General features: G+C 59.5%; 1 protein-coding gene across 9 annotated transcripts in view; it reads right to left on the bottom strand.

Annotated features, from left to right (window-relative positions):
• SIPA1L3 (signal induced proliferation associated 1 like 3) overlaps positions 1-23922 on the bottom strand; it is a 124753-nt gene that overhangs the window by 16154 nt on the left and 84677 nt on the right. For 8 of the 9 annotated variants that reach the window (XR_003998265.1, XM_030546669.1, XM_030546668.1 and 5 more), the window contains 11 exons: positions 18644-20441; positions 17540-17670; positions 15828-16016; positions 15319-15493; positions 15092-15195; positions 13987-14144; positions 12836-13415; positions 11510-11784; positions 9643-9894; positions 8354-8503; positions 3376-3503 (listed from right to left, as the gene is read on the bottom strand). Coding sequence is in view for 8 of the 9 variants with exons in the window: in XM_030546669.1 (XP_030402529.1) it covers positions 3376-3503; positions 8354-8503; positions 9643-9894; positions 11510-11784; positions 12836-13415; positions 13987-14144; positions 15092-15195; positions 15319-15493; positions 15828-16016; positions 17540-17670; positions 18644-20114 (3613 nt within the window). In the remaining variant the exon portion in view is untranslated. The remainder of the gene's footprint in view (positions 1-3375; positions 3504-8353; positions 8504-9642; positions 9895-11509; positions 11785-12835; positions 13416-13986; positions 14145-15091; positions 15196-15318; positions 15494-15827; positions 16017-17539; positions 17671-18643; positions 20442-23922) is intronic. The other variant, XM_030546674.1, reaches the window with a different exon arrangement.

The raw sequence follows: 23922 nt of genomic DNA, 5'->3' as shown, positions 1-23922 counted from the left end.
CCCTGTTACTGACGGGCACATGGAGAACTTTAACAGCTCCACTCCCTCAGGGGCAGCTTTCCTGCCAGCCAGAACAGCGGCTGAGTCCAGTAGGTTCTGGGTGTCTGGGCCAGGCAGACAGGGTGCCTGGTCTCTACTCCCGTCTTGGCCCATGACCTGCCTCTCTGGGCTGTTCTCCTCCCGCTGTGTGAGGCAGGGACTGTTTCACGGTGTGATGAACTGGGAATGTTCTTAATGTTTGCTCTGAATACTGTGTTGGTGCCTCAGTGTCCCCTGTGCAGTTCTTAAGTATCTAGGTGGTGGGATCAGGGTGTGTGATTGCTGCAGAGCAAAGGGCCAGTGCCCCTAAATGCCTGACACTCTGTCTCCTAGCAACTGATGGCCTGGGCCCCCCCCTCTGCAAAGGTGCCAGCTGAAAGTGTTGGAGACAAAGAGGACAGGTGACCTCGTGTCCCGGGAAAGGAGCTGAGCAGAGAGGAGGGGCTGGGGGGGTTGTTAGTCTGGAGCTGGCTGGGGACGAGGAGTGAAGTGCAGACGTGGGGGTCTGGCTCACTGCCCCCCCCCCCCCCCGAATGGACCCGGCCGAGGGGTCCGGTTCGCTGTATCTACAAGCTCTGTTTTAGACCCTGTTCCTGTCATCAAATAAACCTCTGTTTTACTGGCTGGCTGAGAGTCATGTCTGACTGCAAAGTGGGGGGGCAGGACCCTGTGGCCCCCCCAGGACCCCGCCTGGGTGGACTCGCTGGGGGAAGCGCACGGAGGGGCAGAGGATGCTGAATGCTCCAAGGAGAGACCCAGGAGGTGAAGCCGTGGGAGCTTCTTGCCCTGAACAAGTCTGCTCCAAGGGAGAGGAGGCTCCCCAAAGTCCTGCCTGGCTTGGTGGGGAGCAGCTCCAGAGCATCGCCTGGGGACTTTGTGACACGCAGGCTCAGCAGCATCGGCACAAGGGAGGCCCTGACCTCTGCTAATAACTGGGCCTACACATTCATTGGGAGCTCAACTGTAAGAAGCCTAGGAAAGTTCACAAGAGGTCCCAATACCTAGACCTTCTGGCCGCTGGGGAATGAACAACGGAAGATAGGTCAAGCTGGTTTCAGTAACAAACGTTATGAACAAGGGCAAGAAAACCAGACAGAGACTGAGCCAGTGCAAACCGCCACCACACAAGTGCCTCATGGACCGAGTTAACATCATCTTCTAAAAACAGACCACGTGGAGCTGGAAACTACTGCCCCAAAATTGGTGCGTGGGATATTACGGCTAATTGTCGGCCGGAATAACGAGGGATGAACTATGCCCCCGGATTCTCCCCTTTTGAGGATTCTTAAAAAGTGACCCAGAATCTCACCCCCCGAGGCCGAGGGAGCAGATTTCCGTCATGAGAGGGCGGCCAGGAGGCCTCGCTCCTGTTTAAGGAGCTTGGTGTTTCAGCACAGCCTATGGTGGGGACAGCTAACTGTGACGGAGCAGAGCCTGTTCTGTTCCCGTCCCTGTTGTGTTACGCTCCTGCCCATCATTTCTTTCCTCCTGTCCTGTCTCTCACTCTCTCAGCTTCTAATCAAAGCCGGAAACCACCTGGACGGCCTCAGCACAGCCAGATGAGATGGCCACTGCCCTGCCCGAGGACGACATCCCTGAGTGGAATGTGAACCAGTGTCCAGGCACCAGCTACCCCAGATGACCTACCAGTCAAAGCATCCATTTGTAACTGACCAGTCGTCCACTGTCCCAGAGACTCAGACTTAAGGTCAGAAGGGACCATTATGATCATCTAGTCTGACCTCCGGCACAATGCAGGCCACAGAATCTCGCCCACCCACTCCTGTAACAAACCCCTAACCTATGTCTGAGTTACTGAAGTCCTCGAACTGTGGTTTGAAGACCTGACCCAAAGCTGCCTTTCCCCCCTTTGCTACCCGGCCCCTCCTCCACCTCGGGTCTGTCTGCTACAAACAGGAGCAGCGAATACTCTTCACACACCAGCAGCATGGAGTAAAATCACCCCTCTCTTCTGCACCAATGCATGGTTGGTAGTGAAAAGAAGAGACTCTGATATTCTGCCTCCAAAAGGAGAGAGACTTAAATAGGTTTTAATGAGGTTTGTCTGGTATAATAACTCGAGTTCAGCTTTACTATAAATGCTCATTTTAATTTCTTGGGATCTTTGTGTTTGAGCACTAAACTTTCAGCTTTAGAACGAATGCCGGACATCCGAGGAACCCTCCTCCTGAACCTTTTCAGCACTGTTCTAACATCGGACAGCGAGGGAGTTTATCACACCTGTATCTCCTCTGACCCTTGAGGCCACTAGCCCAGCTTCGGTAACCTGGCTGGCCAAGCACCCCAGCAGAGCGAGAGACAGCACACTGAGGCTCCCCTAGGGAAGATGGAGCTGGACAAAGCCAGCCCCCAAAGCACACAGGCTGGGAATTTTAACATCCCTTCTCTAACAGCTTTGAGTTTCTGCCATGGTGAGGCAGCCGCTCCCACTCGTGTTAATGACAGCTCCAGGAACAGGTGCCAGGGATCAGGATCAGCCTGTTTAGCTTCTGACGGCTGTTGGATCAATGCCCCACCTCAGAGCAGCCCCGTCAGCGCCCTCTGGAAACAGGATCTATAAATAAATAGTCTCCCACTTGGCTGGCGAAACAAAAGTGAACTAGCAATCACCAAGGCATTGGGGGGCTGGGGCCAGATCAGCACAGAGAAAAGCCAGGAGAAATCCAGCATCTGATTCCCCGCCTCTCGAAAACAGCCAACTGAGTGTGGAGAGGAGAAAGGCATGGAACCTCTCTAGAGAGCTGATGGCAGACCTGATCTGTGGGGTCACTGCTGCAGGCTATCACCAAGGCCAGGAGCTCAGTAAAGAGTTGTCAGAATGGCAGAGTGGACACAGCACTGGCCTGAGGGTCCGGAAACCTGGGTTCTATTCCTAGTTCTGCCACTCACTTGCCACGTGACTGTGGGCAATTATGTGCCTCAGTTTCCCCTCCCATCATCTGCCCCAACCCTAACGACCCCTCCCTCCACCAGGCTGAGGAAATGGTGAGAGGCCAGCCAGTGGCACAGGAGGCAGAGCCACTTCCCCGGCCCTGCACCACGCAGCAGCTGGGCAGGGCTCAATGCGTCAGTCTGGGATACACAGAGCACAGAGGAGGCTGGGGAGTTTAGCTCCCAAATCAAGAGAAGACGCAGCTGCTCCAGAGCCTGCATCATGCCTCAGGCTCCATTCCAGCTCGCAGAGGCTTGAAAGCAGGAAAACCTCTGAGGGAATCGTTACGGACCCTACGTGCCCAAGTCATTCTGCTGTGTTCCAATGCTTCAAACCCGAAGGGGAGTGCCCGGGTCCCCCGCGCTGGTGTGAGGGAGCCTTACCCGGCTTGTGTCTCTCCATGGTGCTCTCCTGACTGGGGAGCCCCCCGGACGAGGAATCGCCGCTCGAGGTCACTTCGGGGCTGTAATGCTGTTCGAATGGCAGCACGGGCCGCTGAGAGGTTGCGTATCTGCGAAGGGAACGGGAGGTGAGGCAAACGCAGGCTGTGAAAAGAATCCTGTGTTCTCATTAGCAGGTTTTTTCAGAGCCAGGATTCAGGCTGGGCGGAGGCAGATGAGGAAGAGGCAGCACGTGCAATGCAAACCCTTGGAAGTCCTGCTGCTGAATGCAGGCACCAGGCAGACAGCCCAGAAGGACACAGCGCGGAGCCTGGAGCTGCAGGCTAGGGGAGCCGAACTCACCAGGGTACACCAGCCATTGCCTGGGGGCAGCGTGCAGGCAACGGATGGCCAAAGACCACAGCCCGCCCGTCTTAGGCAGGAGACAGAGAATGGCTCGTTGCTGGGGATTTGCGGAGAGCAATTGGACAGGAGACCCCTCCCAGCACTCTCTGAGGAGCAGGGTGCAGCTGGGCCTTTCCTCACCACATGCCCACGCCCTGGAGTCACGTGCCGCGGCGGCTTCCGCACTGGAGCCGGTTCATTAGCAGTCCGCTCGGTCGGGGCTAGAAGGTTACATTTCCCTCAGCGGCGCTAGAACGTGGCGGTTCCACGGGGAGCCCTCTGGGGCAGGGTCTGGGTCTCACTGTGTGGCTGTGCAGCACCCAGCCCAGCAGGGTCCCCACTCTCCCTCAGGGGGTGTGTCTGCAACGCCCGGCCTGACCCCACCCCATCGTTCTTGGTCAGGGGGTATCTGTGCAGCGCCCGGTATGACCCCACCCCCGTTCTCAGTCAGGGGGTATCTGTGCAGCGCCTGGCCTGATCCCACCCCCCCCATTCTCAGTCAGGGGGTGTCTGTGCAGCGCCTGGCCTGATGTGGCCCCGTCCCCCCCCGCTCTCAGTCAGGGAGTATCTGTGCAGCGCCCGGCCTGACGGGGTCCCCCCCCCCGCTCTCCCTCAGGGGGTGTCTGTGCAGCGCCCGGCCTGACCCGCCCCCCCTGCTCTCGGTCAGGGGGTGTCTGTGGAGGCTGGCACACCAGGGGTTCTTCCTGGAAACCATGGGGGAGCCAAGAGCACGCAGGCCTGTGAGTCTAGAGCCACTTGAGAACGGTGAAGTGATGGCCTATCACCATCTCCTTGAGAAGGACATTGTGATCCTGTGCACAAAGAGAGGGTCACGCATGGGGAAGTTCACCAAGGCACAGTTAATCGTGCAGTTGGAGGAGAAGCACCGCTCTGAGGAGCAGATTCCTGGCCCAGATGGGGCTACAAGAGGATCTGAGAGCAGCTGGAGCATCAGCCAGGCATCCCCGGGAGTCTGGTCCCCAACCAGACGAGGGTCTTCACGATCGGGTTCCCCATCAGGAGATTGGAGACGGATGGGATGGGAGCAGAGCCCGAGAGAGCGAGAGGACCGTGAGAGAAAGCAAGAGCCCGAGGAAAAGCTGCAGGAGAAGCAGCAGCAGCATGGACTGGTGATGGTGGAGCAGAGAGACATAGGGGGCTGCCCAGGGGTCAGTGGGGAAACACACCTGGAGCGGCGAGACCCGGGAACAGCAAGAACTGTGGTGGTGCAGCCGCAGGTGCTGAGGGGCTGTGGGACCTAGGTGAAGGTCCCTGGGGTGAAGCCCCTCGCCCTGCCTATGGCCCAGATCCCTGTGCAGACCCAGGAGGGGTCGGGCTGGCTGGTAGTTGGGGTTCTCCAGGATATCGGCTGGGAGGCCCTGTTGGGGGGTGACTGTCTCCCCATGGGACAGGATCCAGGCCCCGCTCCTGTAACGGCCGAGGGTTTGAATTCAAATCCAGGGAACCAACTGGCTAGGATGGAAATGGTCAGTGAAAATGCAAATAACCTGGCTGGCAGGGGCTGCTGGGCTCAGGATACCTGCCTACCTGTAACCAGCCCCCTGGGGCTGAGTGGGAGGGAGAGATGCTCCCCGCCCCCCTGCACACCAGAGAGGGGGCTCACGCTGGCTCTGATGCTGTGACCAGAGCAGAGAGCTCGCTGCCTGTCCCCACTGGGACAGCAAGGGCAGCGCTGAGCACGGGGGGAGCTGAGACCCCAGCTGAGTGGGGGGACACCCAGGCAGGGCAGGTCAGCTGCCAACCAGGTTTGCCTGGTCCAGACGTGCTGCTGGGAAGTGATTACACAGCAGGGAGGGAGCTACCAGGGACAGGGCTCAGGGGGGCTGTGACCCCAGGCACAGCCAGCGAGAGGGAGCAGGTCCCACTCCCTGCCCCAGCCGCTGAATCCCAGACCGAGCTGCAGAGGGATCCCTCCTTGGAGAAGCTGAGGGAACTTGCTGGCCACAGCGCTGCAAACCCCCTTGTGGAAGGCTGCAGGGACAGAGTCCTGCGGGAGAAGGGATCCCTGTCCTGGGAATGGGCTCCCCAAGGGGAAGTAGAACTGGGGGAATCGGAAGGCAGCTGGTGGTGCCCCAGGAATCCACAGGGTTCTTCCCGTTCGAACTGCTGGATGGGAGGAGAGTGAGGGGACCCCTGGACCCGGAAGGGGAGGATTGGGAGGAGAAGGGGGAAGACCCTCTGGGGGATCTCTTCCCTGAGGTGGGAGCCAATCTCCCCGTCAGGTGTTCCCCATTCAGAGTCACTGGGAAAGCAGCCCAGAACCTGGAGAGAGAGGTCAAGGACCTGCTGGCTTTAGATGGGATCCAGCCGTCTTACAGGCCATGGGCCTCACCCGTGGGGCTGATCCCCAAGGGAGACAGGATGATCTGGTTTTGTGGGGACCATCAGAAGCTTAAAACCATCACAGTGTCCGATGCCGACCCCATGCCTAGGCCTGGGGAGATTTTGGACAAGCAGAGGGCGATGGAGACCTTGGCCCTGGCAGACACTGATAACATGTGCATCTTTAGCCAGACCTGGGAGGAACAGGTGTCCCAGGTGAAGAGGGGGCTGGGCTGCCTCAAGGAGGTGGGACTGATGGTAAAAGCTGGAAAGTGTAAGGTGGGGACGGCAGAGGTGTTTTATCTGGGCCACAAGGTGGGGAGCGGCTGCCCAAGCCCAGAGCTGGCAAAGGCCCAAGATGGGGGCTCTTAACCAAGAGGGCCCAAATCGCAGCCCAGAGCACTGGGAAAAGACCCCGTCCCAGTTTGAACCCCAGGGGTACTGGGGTGGCAAAGGGTTTGGGCTGCATAAACCTTCCCACATGCGGCCTGCGAGTGCCATCAAGCACACCCGACCCAAGGGAGAGCGTGAGACTGGACTGTCCTGGTGTAACTCACACCAAGGGATGGGAGAGATGCTGGGGCATCCATGGGAACATTGATGGGTTCGAACTTCCCCAGGTCACTGGCTGGAGTGACCTCGCTCAGTTCGGTCTCGAAGTGGGGAGAGATGTGACAAACTGGGAATGTTTTTAATGTTTGCTCTGAATACTGTGTTGGTGCCTTAGTGTCCCCTGTGCAGTTCTTAAGTATCCAGGAGGGGGGCTAAGGATGTATGATTGCTGCAGAGCAAAGGGCCAGTGCCCCTAAATGCCTGACACTCTGTCTCCTAGCAACTGATGGCCTGGGCCGCTCCCCTGCAAAGGTGCCAACTGAAGGTGTTGGAGACAAAGAGATCAGGTGACCTCCTGGCCTGGGAAAGGAGCTGAGCAGAGAGGAGGGGCTGGAAGGGGGTTGTTAGTCTGGAGCTGGCTGGGGACGAGGAGTGAAGTGCAGACGTGGGGGTCTGGCTCACTGCCCCCCCCCCCCCCCCCGAATGGACCCGGCCGAGGGGTCCCATTTACTGTACCTACAAGCTCTGTTTTAGACCCTGTTCCTGTCATCGAATAAACCTCTGTGTTACCGGCTGGCTGAGAGTTACATCTGACTGCAAAGTGGGGGGGCAGGACCCTGTGGCTTCCCCAGGACCCCACTAGGGCGACTCGCTGTGGGAAGCGCACGGAGGGGCAGAGGATGCTGAATGCTCCAAGGAGAGACCCAGGAGGTGAAGCTGTGGGAGCTTCTTGCCCTGAACAAGTCTGCTCCAAGGGAGAGGAGGCTCCTCAAAGTCCTGCCTGGCTTGGTGGGGAGCAGTTCCAGAGCATCGCCCGGGGACTCCATGACACACTGCAGACAAGTTGGTGTCAGCTCTGCCTAGCCTGCTTGATGGCCCATTAAGGACCATCAGCTACAGCGTTTCCCTGGCTGGCTCGAGGGGTACCCAGAACCCCCAATAATCCACCCCAGGGTGTTTCCCCGGCTGGCTCGAGGCTACTGAGCACAGCTACCCCAAGCGAATGCTACCATGAGGTGGCTGGTGAGTGGATCCCTGCATGTCCTGCACCCGTGCTCTGTGGACCCCATTATAAAAACACACCCTGCTCTTAGCCAGACCAAGAGGCAGGTAGCTCTGGCTTCGGAGCTCGGGTAAAGGCTGCCGGGGCTCACCAGGCGGGCAGAGGGACTGGGACAGCGCAGAAAGGAAGGGTAACTCCTGTAACAGGCCACTGCACGGCACCCAGCTCTGGGGCAGCTGCTCCCATCATCCTGAACACTTGACATTCTACAGCAAGGGGGGCGGCACCCGGCCGCTGGACTCCAGCGCGCCCTCACCCAGCACCGGACAGCACTCTCTGGACTTTCGGTGGGGATGAGTTTTGCTGAGCCAGAGCAGAGCAAGAGCTGCAGTAACTGGCCATGAGAATGACGCGCCGCCAGCTCTCTCATGCCTCCCCTCCTGCTGAAACAGCGTTGCCACTTCCCGGCTTGCTTGGCCCAAGTGCTCTGTCCTGGCCAGGGCTCAGAGGGGAGCAGGGAGGTTCATTACTGGCAATGGGAGATCCCCTCTGTGCAATACGGGACATAGTGACAAGAGACGCCCCCCGACATCGCTCCAGGCTTGCCGGCAGTTGGACGGGCTATCAGACTCGTGCAGCAGGGTGGAGAGGTTAGCACCGTCTCATTCCTTAGCCTACCTTTCTGGGGATGGCTTATAGCGGGTGTAAGCCATTCCTCCAGAACCTGGAGTCGAGAAGCTGCCCGACGGCTGCCGATACGGCTGGCCCCTCTCTGTCCCCGCTGGAGAGGAGGCGGCGGTGTGCGGCGTCTCAGGGAAGCTAACCGGCCTGGGTCAAAGAGACGCATGCAGAGAAAGAGGCTTTCAGTGCTTGGTCTGTCCTAAAGATCCCAACATCTCCCAGAAACCCAGCTCAGCGCTGTGCACTTCCTCCCGCAGCAAGCCGAGAGAGCAGAACAATCAGCCCAGAAAGTGCGGAGCCTTGGGCAAGGCAAATGCTGACCAGTGCGACAGCTGGAGAACATGGACAGTTCAGAGGGCGGTCCCTGGGGTGCGTATGTGTACGCGTACATGCACGTTCATCCTTTGGTGAATGACAGGTGACACTTCCTCCCAACCCTAACACATCCCTGCATGCAGGAGACCTGGCGAGTGACATGGAGCACCACTAGATGCTACCGCTGGGGCTGTCCCGGCTCAACCCCCCCACCCCCCGCGCTGCTAGCCACCCCGGCTAACCACATTCCTGGTTCTTGCTTCCTGTTCTCAGCTGGAGAGAACGAGACAGTAATTCAAAAGGGGTCCCCAGAGGACCCGACGGGCAATGCCGCTTGGGAGCTGCTGGCCTACTTCAGTTCTCAGGAGTCCGTACTGAACAGACCCCCACACCGGAAGGGAGCTGGGATGCAAAAGGCAAATGGCTGATCGCCATGAGCAGCCTGTAACCCCGCTGGCTCGGCTCAGGGCGTGGCTAACTCAGGCTGGGGACTGCGCACCAGGCTCGCACCGCAGGTGTCCCTCGGGAGCAAGATCAAAGGCTGCTGGTTCAATCTGCCCCCAACCGCTGGAATCCCAACGTTCAAGACAGTCCAAGAGGAGCCCGCCACACTCTGCGGTAACCACCTTGGAAGAGGCAGATTTCTACCACCTCTTGCAAGTGTGGTCTGCTAGGCCCTCTTTTCACAGCCTGCTCCACCCACCGCAGGACCCCGGCTCAGGCAGGAGGGTGAATCTGGTGAGGGACAGTCACAGCCACACAGCTGGGGGGCACCGCAGGGCTCAGATGTACACACGAGCCATTTCTGAAAGCCTCACGTACTGACCAGTGTCAGCCTTGTGCGCCACGGCTCTCACTTGCTCGGGCTCCACACCCTTCAGTCCCCACCCACAGGTCCCCCTGGCCTCCACACCCCACAGACTGCCCCTCGGCCTCCGCCCCCTGCAGCTCAGCCCCATGCCCCACCTTACCTCTTGCTGTGCAGAGGCTGCGGCTCGCGGTACGGGACGACGGAGGTCTGTTTGTGGGGCCTCGTGAGAGACTGGGCCTGGCTGAGGGCTGGGGGCTCTGTGCACCTGGCTGCCTGCGAGGAGTTGTGGGAGGCAGGCCCACTCCACTGCCATGCCGAGTTGCTGCGGTACGGCGGGCGGTGCCCCGTGGGAACTCTCTCCAGCTCTGCCTTGTGCTCCACGCTGCTCATTTCGAAGGACTCGGCCCATCCCCTGAAAAGCAAACAAAACTCGCTGCTGGCATGCGAGATTCTCTGCATGAGCGATGGGACGGGCAGCTAACGCCGCCTCTTCCCCGGCCAAGGGGCGAAGGACACTGCGTGCCCCCCAGCCCGTGCAGCAGTGGGGGGCAGAGGCGCTGCTCCTTGGAGGTTGTGCTGCGTTCCCCACACTGGCTCAGCCCGTTTAATCGCACACCATTGTGTCAGTGGCAGCATCTCCCTGCTACTTGCTAGGACGACGCACAGGCAGCTGGAACGGAGGAGGTGACCTACTTAGCCACACATGGGAAAAACCAGGATGTAGGAGCCTAAAACGGAAGGACAAAACCCTGCCTGCCGGGGCGCGTCTCCGGCCAGGCTCCCTCGTGGCCCTTGGAGGGGCGTGCGCTGCACCCCTCCCACCCACAGCGGTGAGCGGTAACAGCCCTTCCCACTGAACCCGGCCACTGACAGGTTTCCCACCCGCCGTGGGAAGGTCGGGCCTAAGGGAAACGGGAGCATGGCAGGGCATCGCCCACTCTCCACGCACGCTACGCTGAGCTCTCTCCTGGGAGCACGGCAGGGCATCGCCCACTCTCCACGCACGCTACGCTGAGCTCTCTCCTGGGAGGCGCTAACAGCAGTGCGGCCGTGTGGAGCCGGGGGCTCGGATGGCCTTGAGAGCCCGTCCTTAACGCGTCTGCCTCCCCAGTGTACACGGGCCCTGAGAGACTCGGGGTTCAAATCCCAGTGACTTCCCCCAGCCCAGGCGCACGCTCCACGCTGTACATCGCCCCGGGCAGCTTGCTGAAGGCGGCCCTTTGGCTGCAATCCAGCGCCCGGCTGAGAAACAAGCCCCGACGCTCCACACTGAGGCCTGTGGCACAGCAAGGTCATTGCACAGCCCTGGGCTGGCGAGTCAGCGCTTGAGCCAGCCCCTCGCTCCCCACTCCTAGTGCAGGAACCAACTTTGCACAACTCCCCTTTAGCTGTGGCCATTACGGTACCTGCACCCTGCTCTAAGACATCAGCCGTCTGGCTTCCGAGCAGAAACCATCCCTGCAACACGCTACCACTCCAGGAGCCACCGTTCGTGTGCAGAGCTCGGTCCACGGCCGGGCTGGGCTTTGATTTGGGAGGAGAAGCTGGCGACAAGTTTATCACTGTCTGAACTTGCCCTGCACAGCCGCAGAGCAGGCACGGCTTAGAAGTCAAAGCACAGAGAAAGCTGCAGGGGCCACATGCAAATCGGTTCATAAATGGGCCCAACTTAACCCTATCAAAGCCAGACAAACTCTGAGCAACACTCCCTCCCCAGTCAGCTCTCAGCCTCAGGGGTTAGCCAGGCTCATGGCCCGGCCCAGCCCTCTGCCAGCCACTGCCCCAGGGGGCATAGCCAGATCGCAGTGCCCCCCCCCCCCCGTCTGTGCTCCCGTCAATATACGCTCCCTTTTAATGAAAGCTTAACAGCAGGTCGGCTCCCCCAAGCCGCGGTGGAGCCCTGGCATCACCGCGCCTTGCTAAGCGAGGCCCCCGGCACTGCACCAGGCCGGCCGGGAAAGGCGTTTCAAACACTTCTATCAGCCCCTTGGGGCAGAGCGCGGGCGCCGGCACGCGGGGGGCAGTACCTGCGAGGGACACCGTCCTCATGGGGCGGGATGATGACCACTTTCACCGTGACCGAGGTCCGCAACAGGTCGATCATCTGGTCATGGGACAGCGTCACCACGGCGACTTTACAGATCTCCACCAGCCGGCTGCCCTGCCGGAGCCCCGCCTGCCACGCAAAGCCGTAGTCCTCCACCTCGGCCACAGTCCCATCATACTTCACGTGGAAACCGAGCTGGCCCAGCCCGTTTCTCCGCAGGGTCATGTCGACTGTCTCACAGCCTGAGGTCACGACCTGCGGTTTGGTGAGGCAGCTGTCACCACACCTGGCAATGCAGAGACCTGACTCCCCCGGCCCCATCTGTTTGGATGCAGCTTGGGCTGAAGCCAGCTTGCGGCCTCAGCATCTCATTTGGTGCCGGCTTTCTCCTGCTCCACGCCCCTACACTGCTGCCAAGGGCTCAGGAGCTCGTAGAGCAGTGGGTCTCAAGCTTTTTTACTGGCGACCCCTTATAAATTAAAAACCTTTTCTAGATATTTAACACCATTCTAACTGCTGGAGGCAAAGCAGAGTTTGGGGTGGAGGTTGACAGCTTGCGACCCCCCATATAATAACCTTGCGACCCCCTGAGGGGTCCTGACCTCCAGTTTGAGACCCCCTGTCGTGTAGGGACAGAGCCTGTTTGCTTGGCCTGGCTGCAGCAGGGAGCCTGCTCGGATGCTGCCACCCTCTGGCAGCTGAGCGCCGTGGGGCGGTCTGACCTCGTGCCCAGCGTGTAGGTCCAGGTTTCACGGACAGGCTCTGCACCCTGCTCACACTCCTCTGCCATAATACAGGTGCATTTTACTGGTGTTTTTCACTCAGCGCTGCCCTGTGCCTTCCTCGCAGTCACTAGGCTTGACAGAGAGCTAACAGCGAACGCCCCGGGGAGCCACTTTGCTGCTGCTCACGCCGTGGGGATCAGCTGGTTGTGGGCAGCCCCTCTAACAAGGCGTGTGCAAACCCGTGTCCTGCTGCACTCGTGGCCGGCATTGAGTGCCCTGGGAAGGGTGTGGGGTCTGGTGGTTAGAGCAGGGGGCTGGAAGCCAGGACGCCTGGGTTCTGTTCCCAGCTCTAGGAGGGGAGTGGGGCCTGGTGGTTAGAGCAGGGGGGCTGGGAACCAGGACTCCTGGGTTCTATCCCCAGCTGTGCCACTGATCTGGTGTGTCCCCCCTTGGACAGTCTCTACCTCCCCTCTCACCCCCTTCGTCCATCTCATCTATTAGATGTAAAGGTCTCTGCGCAGCTCCCAGGACAACGGGGCCCCCGGGCGTGACACTAAGACACCAGCCAGCTTAGCTCTTACCTTGAGTCGCTGCACGATCTCCTTGATGTCCTCGGGGCTGCTGTCTGCGGCCTGGATGGAGACGTGGTCCCCTCTGCCGTAGAAGATCCGAAGGGTGCTGGGGTCGGGAGTCCAGCCAATCACATCCCCACAGAAGCAGTTGAACACCACCTCCTTGGTGCCGAGGTCCAGCAGGACGATGAACTCGCTGGAGATGGCCAAGATGCACTCAATCTCCACCCCCTGGGCAAAGTCCTGGGCTGAGACGCGCCAGGCGATGGCCCCGCTGCTGTGCTGCTCCGCCCCCACCCGCGCCTTCATCTTCTCCTTCTTCTTGGAAGTCAGGGAGATCAGGTTGAATTTCCCCGTGGAGTCGATGGGCGTGTTAGTGATGCAGTTCTCCGCCAGGTCCTTCAGGTACTCCTGCCTGGTGCGTGTCGCCATGGTGTGGAACTTGTCAGACTTGTGCGCGGCGTTCTCGGCATTGATCACCTTGGCCAGTAAGAAGTCTCTAAAGATGTCAGACTTGCGGAAGGTGACGCCGCCGCTGGGGATGGCGGGGCCGAAGGGTGGAGCATCTTTGGATCTGGTCACAGCCATGCTTAGGGAACGAAGGGGAGGAGAAAAACTGTTTAGAAGAGAGGTCTCCTGCTAGCGCAGCAGCTCCAGGACACAGCCTGTGTCTTCCCAGGTCAGGCTGGGTGTGAAAACCAGCTAGGGATTTCTGTGTGCCCAAAGGAAGATGCCTTTTGGGGGGCGGGTGCTCGGCACATGCTGAAACACGGACCCCTGAAACGCACCTCCAAGTAGGGCACCAAGCCCCGTGGCCCCAATCTACCTGGAGTGATTCCCGGCGCCTGGCAGCAGCTCTCTGGATGCTAGGGGTTCCACGGCTGCAACTCTCCCCAGAGCAGAACGAGAGAAGCATTAACTCAAGCCACTGACATCTCCCCGACCCAGTGACTGCCCGTAGAATTCCCTCAAGTTTGCTCCCACAGCCAACCTGAGACCTCGGGTCAGAGCCTCGCCAGCGCAAACAGGCATCCTTCCACCCCAGCACCTGCGGCCGGCTGAGCAGCGGGGCTGACAGCACCATCCCGGTGCACAAAGCCAAGGGGCTGGCAGGTGTTTGAAAGCTAACGGTGGGGGGGTTAGCAGCAGGCCAGGCTTACCTATAGCAAACGTTATCAGTGCAAGGGCTGTGGACTCTGACAATAATAAAGACATGCTGGAAGTGTGAGCGGATATTCTGGGGGGTGAAAGGCAATGCTCCAGGCTCCTGGAAGATGATTGTGACTATGTCGTTTCCTATGTGCCGCTTCCTTAGTAGCTACCGAGGTAAGAACAAAGAAGTGTTAGTGCCCCGGGTGCCGAGGACAGACAGGGTTAACAAGCAAACAGGGGCGAGGCAGAGGACAAAGGCTCCGGGGGACCTCGCCAGTTGGTCAGACGGTGAGAGGGGAAGCAGGCAGGAGAACCAGGTCTGACCCAGCACAGAGACGTAGCCATAAGATTTGAAATGTTAAAGCAAATCCCACTTGGAGAACCTGGGCCGCTGGCAGCTGCATGGAGAGCGGGATCACCCTTCACCTCCCACACAAGCGAGCACCACGCTGCTGTGTTCTCCCCGCCAGAGCACGTGGAAGGACTCTGCCGTGCCAGAGCCACACTCACCGCTGGCTTTGTGGGGAGCCCAGCAGATTGCTCTCAAGCCGAGCTCTCTGTGCCTACGGCACGGCTCCCTTGCAGACGGGGAAGGTATCGAGACTCAGGTCAGTTCCTGGCAGTCAGGTGTCTAGCTCCGATTACAAGCCCAGATTGTCAGGATTCCAGCTGCTATTTGCCCCAGCCCAGCACACAGGAGGGATGGGTCAGTGGGCAGGAGACCCAGGTTCTCTTCCCAGCTCTGCCACAGACTGCCCACGTGACCTTGGCCAAGTCATTCAGTCTGGCTGTGCGTCAGCTCCCAGCAGCGCATCCAGCAGGGACGACAGCACTGCCCCCCTCCTGGGGCGTGAGGATGAATCCACTGAAGAGTGTGTAACAGAGCATGGATGCTTCTCCTTCCTTATACATCTGCAGGATCCTGACCCAGACCACCCTTAACATCCTCCCCCGCCCACGCTGCCTGACAGCCGAGCCCAGGAAGTTTGAAAAGACATTTGGCCAGGAAGTGAGGGGAATGCTGACACCGGTTCTCAGAACAGCCAGTGCGTAGCAGAACTCGACTCAGCATGCTGGAGACCCGCAGGCTCTGCCAGCCGAAGGGCTGTTTACCTGCTGCCGGTTGTTGAGCGTGTAGGGGAGCATCGTGGAGACGTGGAACATGATCTCGTAGTCCTGATAGGTGGTGTACAGAGAGTGGGTGCCGGTGGAGTCAGCTGCGAAGCAGAGCAAGAGAAGAGACTGTGTGAGAGGCGAGCCAGCCGACGAGCTCTGCGTGCTGACCCAGCCACGTGCAGACGTATGCTGTGCCAGCGAGCTCCACACGCACCAGGACTTACTCTTCGTGTCCAGCTGGGCAGCGTACTTGCTGAAGGCTTTCAGACAGACCTTCTCCCCAATGAGGGAGAGGAACTCTTCGAAGGCTGGCCCCGCCTCCTCGTTATTGTACATCTCCTCCTCGGAGCTCTGGCCTGCTTTGCAGTACAGGATCCCCACCTTGTGCTTCCTGCAGAGCTGCGGGGTGGGAAGGGGGGTGAGACACAGCCTGTTCATTCACCCATCTCCCACCAGCAGGCACCAGCTCAGCCCAGGGGATGGAGTGCTCAAGAGGGCCTAGGTGACTTAGGAGCACGAGTCCCATCAGAAAGGGGACGGAGCCCCACCGCCTAGCTCTGCTGCGAGACCGGCTCTCTACCTTAGCAGACTGGCTGCATGCTGTGCCCCCTTCAATCCGAGCTCAATGCCAATCCCTGAGCCAGCCTTGGGCGGGTCTCCCCCAGCTGGCAGCAGGACCCTCAGAGGGCACGAAGCACAGCTCAGCACTGCCCGTCTGCCACACGCGACTCACCCCTTGCTCGTCAAGTTTCAGGAGCTGCTCCGTGATTTTCGGCGTGTTCATGGCAAGCCGCAGACAGTGGATGTTCAGCTCGGGGACCACATACTCCAGCACGTCCTTCAGGGGGAGGCCACGCACCGTCCCGTGCTTGGTGGTGGTGGGAGTCGCGTCCTCCAGGATGGAGCCTCGCAGAGTCACGAGCTGCACCAAACACATGAAGCCGGGAGAGGAGAAGATACATTAGAATCTTGTTCTCTGGGAACCGGCATGTCTGTGCACAGACCTCCTGGCCACCTTCAGCCATAAGCTCACCACAGAAATCCTGCTCAGGGAACTAAGAATGAGATGGCTTTGTGTCGGGAGGCCTGGAGCGTGCTGTGCTTGTGATCTGGCATGCCGGCGAAGGGCTCTGCGAACCTGCGGGGATGAGCTCCTCTTAGGAAAACACACTGTGCTTTCCAGCCTCAGGAACCACTGCAACGTTAAGGTCTCCAAACAGACAAGCCAATGTAAAACTAAAGCCAAGTGTCAGCATTCGGCACAGTTACGATTTGTAAATAGGTAGCGCCTAGAGCCCCAACCCCGGCCAGGGCCCCGCCCAGACCCCGACAGAGACAGTCCCTGACTCGGAGGCTCCCAGTCTGAGTAGACAAAACAGGCACAAACTGGGAGAAAGGGAGGATCCTCATCCCCATCTCACAGACTGGGGGAAACAGGCCCACGGAGATGCAGTTGTGCCCAAGGTCAGACAGTGTCTCTCTCCTGGGTTCCAGCCAAACCCCTTCACCATGGAGCCCCCCTTCTTTTACGTGTACAAATAAAACAGTGCAGTCCCTCTTCGGGATCTCCTGCAGCTCTCTGCTTGCCTGTCGGAAAGGTGGCTAATCTCTGGAGCCTCCCTGCCTCTTGCACAGACTGCAGGTGTACCTGGCTCTTCATTCGAGCCACACACCTGGCCTGGGAACAAGTTGCCAGGCCAGCCCCTTTGCCCATTGCGGGGTCCTCAGCACCTGCTATTGCAGAGGCCAGACCAGGAGTGCACCAGGAACGGGAGCCCCCAGCTGCGCCGGGCGCTGCACACGGCCGCCAGCGGCAGCACTAGAAACGGTCACCCGACTCCCAGAACGTGAGCCACGGCGCCCTCTGCTGGGGGCCAGTCAGATTCCAAGGGCTGTTCGAAAGCCTCTCTACGCACGGGGACGTACGCCCAGGGTTAGAGAACCCGAGTCACCTGGACTGTGTTAGGGAACCCCGGGCTTCTGCGTCTACATTTGAACCCTGGGTTTTCCAGCCAGTGCTCGAACCCAGGGCTCTGGCATGCACGCAGCAGTCCGGGCACCCCCGCTCCAGCCCTAGGACCGCAGTGCTCGGGGGGAAACCTCCCTGCCCGCCCCACGCAGTGTCCAGAGGCAGCTGCAGCAAAGCACTTACGCAGCTTCTAGTAGTGCTCTGTTGAGTGCGGGCCTGGTCCTCCAGCAGTTCACGCCCTGCTGCCTGCCCCACACCTGCAGGGAGGGACCCGGAGCCACACTCCACTGGGAAGGTTAGCACCACAGCGTACCAGAACCCGGCTTGTGCCCCACAGGACGAGGCTGGGGGGCCCTCGGACACAGGACCGACAGACGTGGTTTTAAGAGGCTGTTTCAAAAGTCCCCCTAGATCTGGAATACAGACACGCATGCACTCGTGGGAGGAGAACGCAGCCGTGGCTGCCCCAGACCTACCTCACTGGTCCGGAAGATAATCCTGTACTGATACTGGGGCCCGTACTCTTTATGATCCTCCAGCTTCTCTCTCCTGATGCTCACAGCCACTGGTCCCAGCTTCTCATCCACTCCAAAGTAGTTGGAATGCTCTGAAAAAGCAAGGAGATGCCTTGCCAGAGAACAGGGGCGGGCACTGCTCTCTCTCGAGCCGGACACCGGGCGGAGGGGCCGTTTGAGCGAACAGCATCCCGGAGATGAGTAGCTGATGTGCCATCAGCAGAGAGCAATGGGCCCGTCAGAGTGCAGCTCGTTGTTACGGAGCCCTGACACTACACAATAGCACATGGAAGCTAGTTTTAGAGCACTCACTCAGGAATATAAACCCTAGTACGTGCCACGAGGGACATCCTAGTTCTAGTGCAATGCTCAGCACTGGTAAACTCTGCCCTGCCCATGAGCTACCCTGGGAGATATACAGAAGCCCATCTGCCCCTGCAGGGTTCCTGTTATAAAAGCCCCAAACCACCAGCCCCCCACTAAAATTCTGTAAGCCCAGCCCCACATTAGACCCGCCAACAGACCCCTTGGGAACAACCCTACAATAATAAGCCAGGTTGTGGGCACAGAGTCACAACAACAAACTGGTAACGTTTCAGCCTCAAGGTGATCAGACAGAGCTGTTCACTCCTTGCGCGGGACAACACAAGGCAGAACATGGACAGCTGATACAGACACACAATTAGCATGCGGAACTCACTGCCACATGTATCACTGACACCAAAAACGCAGCAGGGCTACATAGTTCCAAAGAATGCCCAGAGCCAGGCGTTAGCAGCCCAGGCCTGGGGGAGGGACAGTTCAGGGGGTTGAGCAGTGGCCTGCTAAACCCAGGGCTGAGAGTTCAATCCTTGAGGGGGCCATTTAGGGTTCTGGGGCAAAAATCTGTCTGGGGCTTGGTCCTGCTGTGAGCAGGGGGTTGGACCAGATACCTCCTGAGGTCCCTTCCAACCCTGATAGTCTCGGATTCTGACCTGGGGGAGCTGAACAGGATGAGCGGCAGGACACCCCAGCTTAGCAGGGCAGGGCTGCAGGTGACTGCCCGAGGTGTTGTTGGGACATTACCTTTGCCGTGGAAATATAGCCGGTAGTAGCGGGCCCCCAGGTCGACGTGCTCCACGCTGTAGCGCGTTAGCCGGCTGGGGCTCCTCTGCAGCTCCCTGGGGACCTCCAGCACGGAGATGCTGGCGTTGGTGCAGTAGGTGTTGAGGGAGGGCTCCAGGAAGCCTCCCTCGCCTGCGGCCCCACTGGGGTAGCCGGCCAACGCCTTGGAGAAGCTGATGTTGTGCTCGCACATGCCACCCACCTCGTTGCGGAAGTGGGGGCAGCTGAGCAGCAGGTCATTGCTGTTGTTGTCCCCGAGGTCGTGCTCCAGGTTCTCCTTGTAGTTGAGGTCTTCGGTGCTGGCGAAGGCCAGGTCCAGGCCGCCCAGCCCGTACGCCCGGGAGAGGGCAGCCGAGACGGCAGAGGCGGCCGAGGCACCCGTCGTGGTGTTTCTCCGCTGCGCCACCACCACCCGGTTGGCTACCACCTGGTTGAGGTCGAAGAGCAGGCTCTGCACGTCGTAGTGCGCAAAGGTCTTCTGGCAGACCCAGGCCTTGCCACCCTCCTCCTGCTCCAGCAAGGCCCTCCCAGGCTCCCCATCGCTCCGGCTGCTCCGCAGCTTCCTGAAGATGGAGTCGCCTCCTGCCTCCCCCTTGGGGCCCTTCTTGCGGGGCTTCTCCTTCGGGGGAGTGGGGGAGCCCTCAGGGGGGAGCCCCAGGCCATTCCTCATGTCCGCCTTGGCGCTGCCAGCCACGTGCAGGCTGGAGGCCGTGCTGGCATCGGCCCACAGGTTGCTCAGCTTCTCGGCCGGCAGGCGGCGCTGGGACGGCTTCTCGGCGCGCAGCTCACGGAGCAAGTCGAACAAGCTCTGCTCCGATATGCCCTGCACGTCTATGGAGGAGGTGCTGCCGTACTCGCGGAAGAGGGGCAGGCCGCTCCCCAGCTTGGCCCCACGGGGCTCCAGGGTCTCTTCCAAGTCACACTCGCTGAGGGTCATCTCGCTGTTACTCCTGTTGCGCAGCGGGATGAAGGCCCTGCCAGGCGATCGAGGCCAACCCTCCTGGAACTCCACGTCCTTGGATCTCCTCCTGGAGAGCCGGTGCAGGCCCCTGAGCCCCGAGGGGCCCAGGCTGGTGGGAGGTGGCTGCTGCCCATTCTGAAAGCCCTTGGGTGAAAGAAAAGTCCTGTGGCTGCCTGTCGATGCTTCCATGTCCCTCGAGGGGCTTGGAGTGGCCAGATCTTTCAGTGCGTCTCTCTTTGGGGGCCAGTCGGCAATCCTGGCGCGCACGCCCATCTTTGGCATGGCGGGCGTGGTGGTGGTGGGCCGTGGCCCGGGCAGACCGTCCCCAGCTGGCTGCGAGCTGCTGCCATTCTGCGCCCAGAACCCTGGCGAGAAGTAATCACCCCGCGTGCCAGCCAGACCGTCGCCCCCCTTCAGTGCCGGTCCGCCAACATCTACGCTTGCATGTGGAATAGGTCGATAGGATGTCATAGTCCAAAGTCAGCACTAAACCCTACTTCTAGGGGGAAAGGTCCACTCATCTCTGGTGAGCCGTGGGCCCCTCAGCCATTGCTGGGTGCAGCTGGGGCAGAGTGGAAAGGCCCGGGCTTGCCAGAGCCAGCGTTACAACTGTCTGCCTGCTCGTCCCATGCTGCCATCCTCGCCCCTCGGGAGCCTGCAGCCTTTTACCAGGAGGCCACAGATTGGACGTGGTCTGAGGGGAACTCACTGCTCAGCCCTCGCTCCCAGCTGGTGCTGCTCCAGGGACGACAGTTCCAGCCGCAGGCCAGGTGGGTGCACGACCATTTCCCAGGCCTCCTAAAACAGGGAGAATAAAGGGAAACATTAGCAAGACGCTGGAGAAAGACTGAGCTTGTAAGTTCTTTGCAATGCTACTCCCAGCAGCAGGCCTGCAGCTTTACCAACGGCCTCACTTCTCATCTGGAGCCCCATCCCCACAGACAGCAGCTGGCTCCTTCCCATTTCACAGGGGAGATGTGAGGCCACGAACTTGCCCACAGTCACCCTGGGAGTCTGCAGCAGAAGTGGGGATTGAACCCACAGCCAGTGTCTTACGCAGGCTGGCTCTTCCAGGCTCTGGGGCAGCCTGCCTTGCACGCTGCTCGGCAGCCTGAGACCCAGATCTTTCGATTAGGAATAAAACCCAATTAACCCCCACCCCTGCTCATTTCCCATAAAGGGGAGCCCTGCATTCTGACCAGCTCAAGCGTTAATCACAAGTCCGGCCCCCTTCAGTGTGACTGACACAGGGAGCGACGCTGGGACAGGACTGATGGCTGCTAGATTAGGGCCTGGTCTACACCGGGGAGGGGGGTCGATGTAAGATATGCAACGTCAGCTACAGGAATACCGTAGCTGAAGTCAAAGTATCTTATCCCGACTTTCCTCCCGTCCTTATCGTGTGGGACCGACGTCCACGGCTCCCCCGCGGACTCCGCTACCACTGCTCGCTCCAGTGGAGTTCCGGAGCCGACGGGGAGCGTGTTCGGGGATCAACATATGGCATCTAGATGAGACGCGATATATCGATCCCGATAAATCGATCGCTACCCACCGATCCGGCAGGTAGTCTGGACGTACCCTAGGCTGCACGTAAAATCTTCGCAGGTTCAGTTCCTAGTTTTGTCCTGATCAGAAGTTTGTGTATTTAAAGCTGACTGTACTGAGGGTGCAAAGAAGGAGTGCCACTGAAATGCACAACTGTGTGTGTCACATGCTCTGTACTGATAACAGCTAGCTGGAGATTCCCCTCGAGGTCCAGGAAGGTTGATTTGCCCACTTGACTGACTGATAGTTCAGTCCCGCACTCCAGCTCCACCCAAAGACCCCTCCTCAGGTAAAAGCGGGTCAGTCCTTTCCCCAGGGTTAGAACAGATAGAGTGGGTGGTGCAGCAAGCATCATCTAAGCCGTAAGAAACTGAGCGACAGCTGGAGCACAAAACGGACTTAAAGCCACCAAAGCAAGGAAAGCCCCGAGTTCAGACTGTATCTGCCCAGGCACCAAAATGGAAAGGAGGCCGCTGCAGGCCCTGCCAACCTGAGCCAAACGAAGAGACCGCAGAGCAGACAGAACATGAGGGGACCTTCCCTCTTCTCCCAGGACTGCTTAGTATCCCTCAGAGCCTTTGGTGAGGGACCCTGTCCGGCTTCCTGAAAGGCCAAGTACACTAGGCACTGGATCCCCCCTCGGCCACATGCTGGCTGATTCCCTGAAGGAATTCGAAGGCATTGGTGAGGCGGGATTTCCCTTGACAAAAGCCAGGCTGACTCTTCTCCAACCTGACCTCTCGGGGTCGTCCGTGTAGCTGAGAATTCTGTTCGTTGGGACCAGGCTCTTCTCCGTACAGTAAAATCAATCACTTGACCCATTTATACAAGGCAACAACATTTAAGATGAATAATAAATGCATCTAATACTGCAGCTGGCACGGCTCCCAAGTGTGTGGCAGGTGGGCAAAGGATCTCACTGGCTAGAGAACAACCGAGAACTGTGACTGTGAATTATCAGTGGCCCTGTCTCCTCCCCCGCCCCCCCTCGAACGTTTTCTGAAATACCAATGGGATCTTCTGTCTACAGCTGCAGAGTGCGGCCCGTTGGATTGCTGGTGCCTTCCACAACATGGGGAGCCTTCAGCTACCTAGCACCGTGCAGACCTCCAACCAAACCCGGCAAAGAGGTGCTCCAGGGATCACGTGACACTGCCATCCTGAGCTCCCTGGCTGCACTCAAGCAGAGCAGAGGATTTCAGCCAGTCGGATCTGTCAGTGTTTGCAGAGCAAGGCCACTGAAAGTGGAAATGTTTCTGTATAACAAAAATTTGGCGCAGCACCCTCCCCATCTGGCCTGTCTGCAAAGCCAAGTGATTTGCAGAGAATCTCTGATCCTTCCCATGGTCGCGCACACGCCCCACGGTGCCGGAGCAGGGCGCCCTATGGTGCCCCACAGAGGCAGAGAATCTCTGACCCGTCCCATGGTCGCGCACACGCCCCACGGTGCCGGAGCAGGGCGCCCTATGGTGCCCCACAGAGGCAGAGAATCTCTGACCCGTCCCATGGTCGCGCACACGCCCCACACCGCCGGAGCAGGGCGCCCCATGGTGCCCCACAGAGGCAGAGAATCTCTGACCCGTCCCATGGTCGCGCACACGCCCCACGGTGCCGGAGCAGGGCGCCCTATGGTGCCCCACAGAGGCAGAGAATCTCTGACCTGTCTCATAGTCGCGCACACGCCCCACACTGCCGGAGCAGGGCGCCCCATGGTGCCCCACAGAGGCAGAGAATCTCTGACCCGTCCCATGGTCGCGCACACGCCCCACGGTGCCGGAGCGGGGCGCCCTATGGTGCCCCACAGAGGCAGAGAATCTCTGACCTGTCCCATGGTCGCGCACACACCCCACGGTGCTAGAGCAGGTGCCCCACTGAGATAGCTGCTGGACAGCCCCGGAGAGAGGCAGTCCCTGCTCTGAAGAACTCCCAGACAAGACACTCCCCCCCCTACACACACACACACACAGCGGTACAGAGGGGGAATGACTTGCCAAGTCACCGGGCTGGGAGCACAACCTACAGCTCCTGACTCGCAGCCCAGCACCCTAACCCGCAGGCAACGCTGCCTCCTCCCAGGAGGCATTGAGCGATTATCCGGGTGCTGTGCAGGGCAGGGGTCATAACCAAACCTGCAGGGGTAGTGTATAAATCCGAGGGGAGGAGCACCAGAAATCCCTGTTTCAGAAACCACTCCCACCTGTCCCTTTCCCCTACAAACCCTGCCCCACAACTGTAAGAGAGCTGGAGGCTGCAGACAGGATACACTACAAGAGGAAATTCTTGCTTTATCAACCTCCCAGAATCATCTGCAGAGCAGCTGAGCAAAGAAGCCACCCCGCCAACCACAGAAACCCTGGAGGAAGGAAGCCCCAGGCCCCCACATTTTAAACAGTTCCAGCCTCCCCTCCTCGCCTCCACCACAAAGCACAGCGGAAGTGCCTGGGTTTCGCTGCAAACACCCAGGCAGGGGGAGAGGAGACATCTATCTCAGGAGCCTGCGCAGCTGCTTGGCATCTTCCAAGCTCCTGGCCTCCTCTTTTCTGCCAGCAGCTTCAAGCAAAGAGCAGAACCTGCCTTTCCGCCTTCTCCGATAGAAAGGAAGAAATAGGTCAGGCACTTAGCTCCACAGAAGAGCAGGAGACATGAAACCGCCCTAGGCAATGGAGATCAGATGCCAAACAGACTGCGGGGATCTGTGGAGACTAATACTAGCAAGCTGTTAACCTCCAGA

Source organism: Gopherus evgoodei, unplaced genomic scaffold, assembly GCF_007399415.2.
Source record: "Gopherus evgoodei ecotype Sinaloan lineage unplaced genomic scaffold, rGopEvg1_v1.p scaffold_48_arrow_ctg1, whole genome shotgun sequence".
NCBI classification, from domain to species: domain Eukaryota; kingdom Metazoa; phylum Chordata; order Testudines; family Testudinidae; genus Gopherus; species Gopherus evgoodei.
The sequence above is the reverse complement of the archived record's forward strand: the minus strand, read 5'-3'. Positions and strand labels throughout refer to the sequence as shown.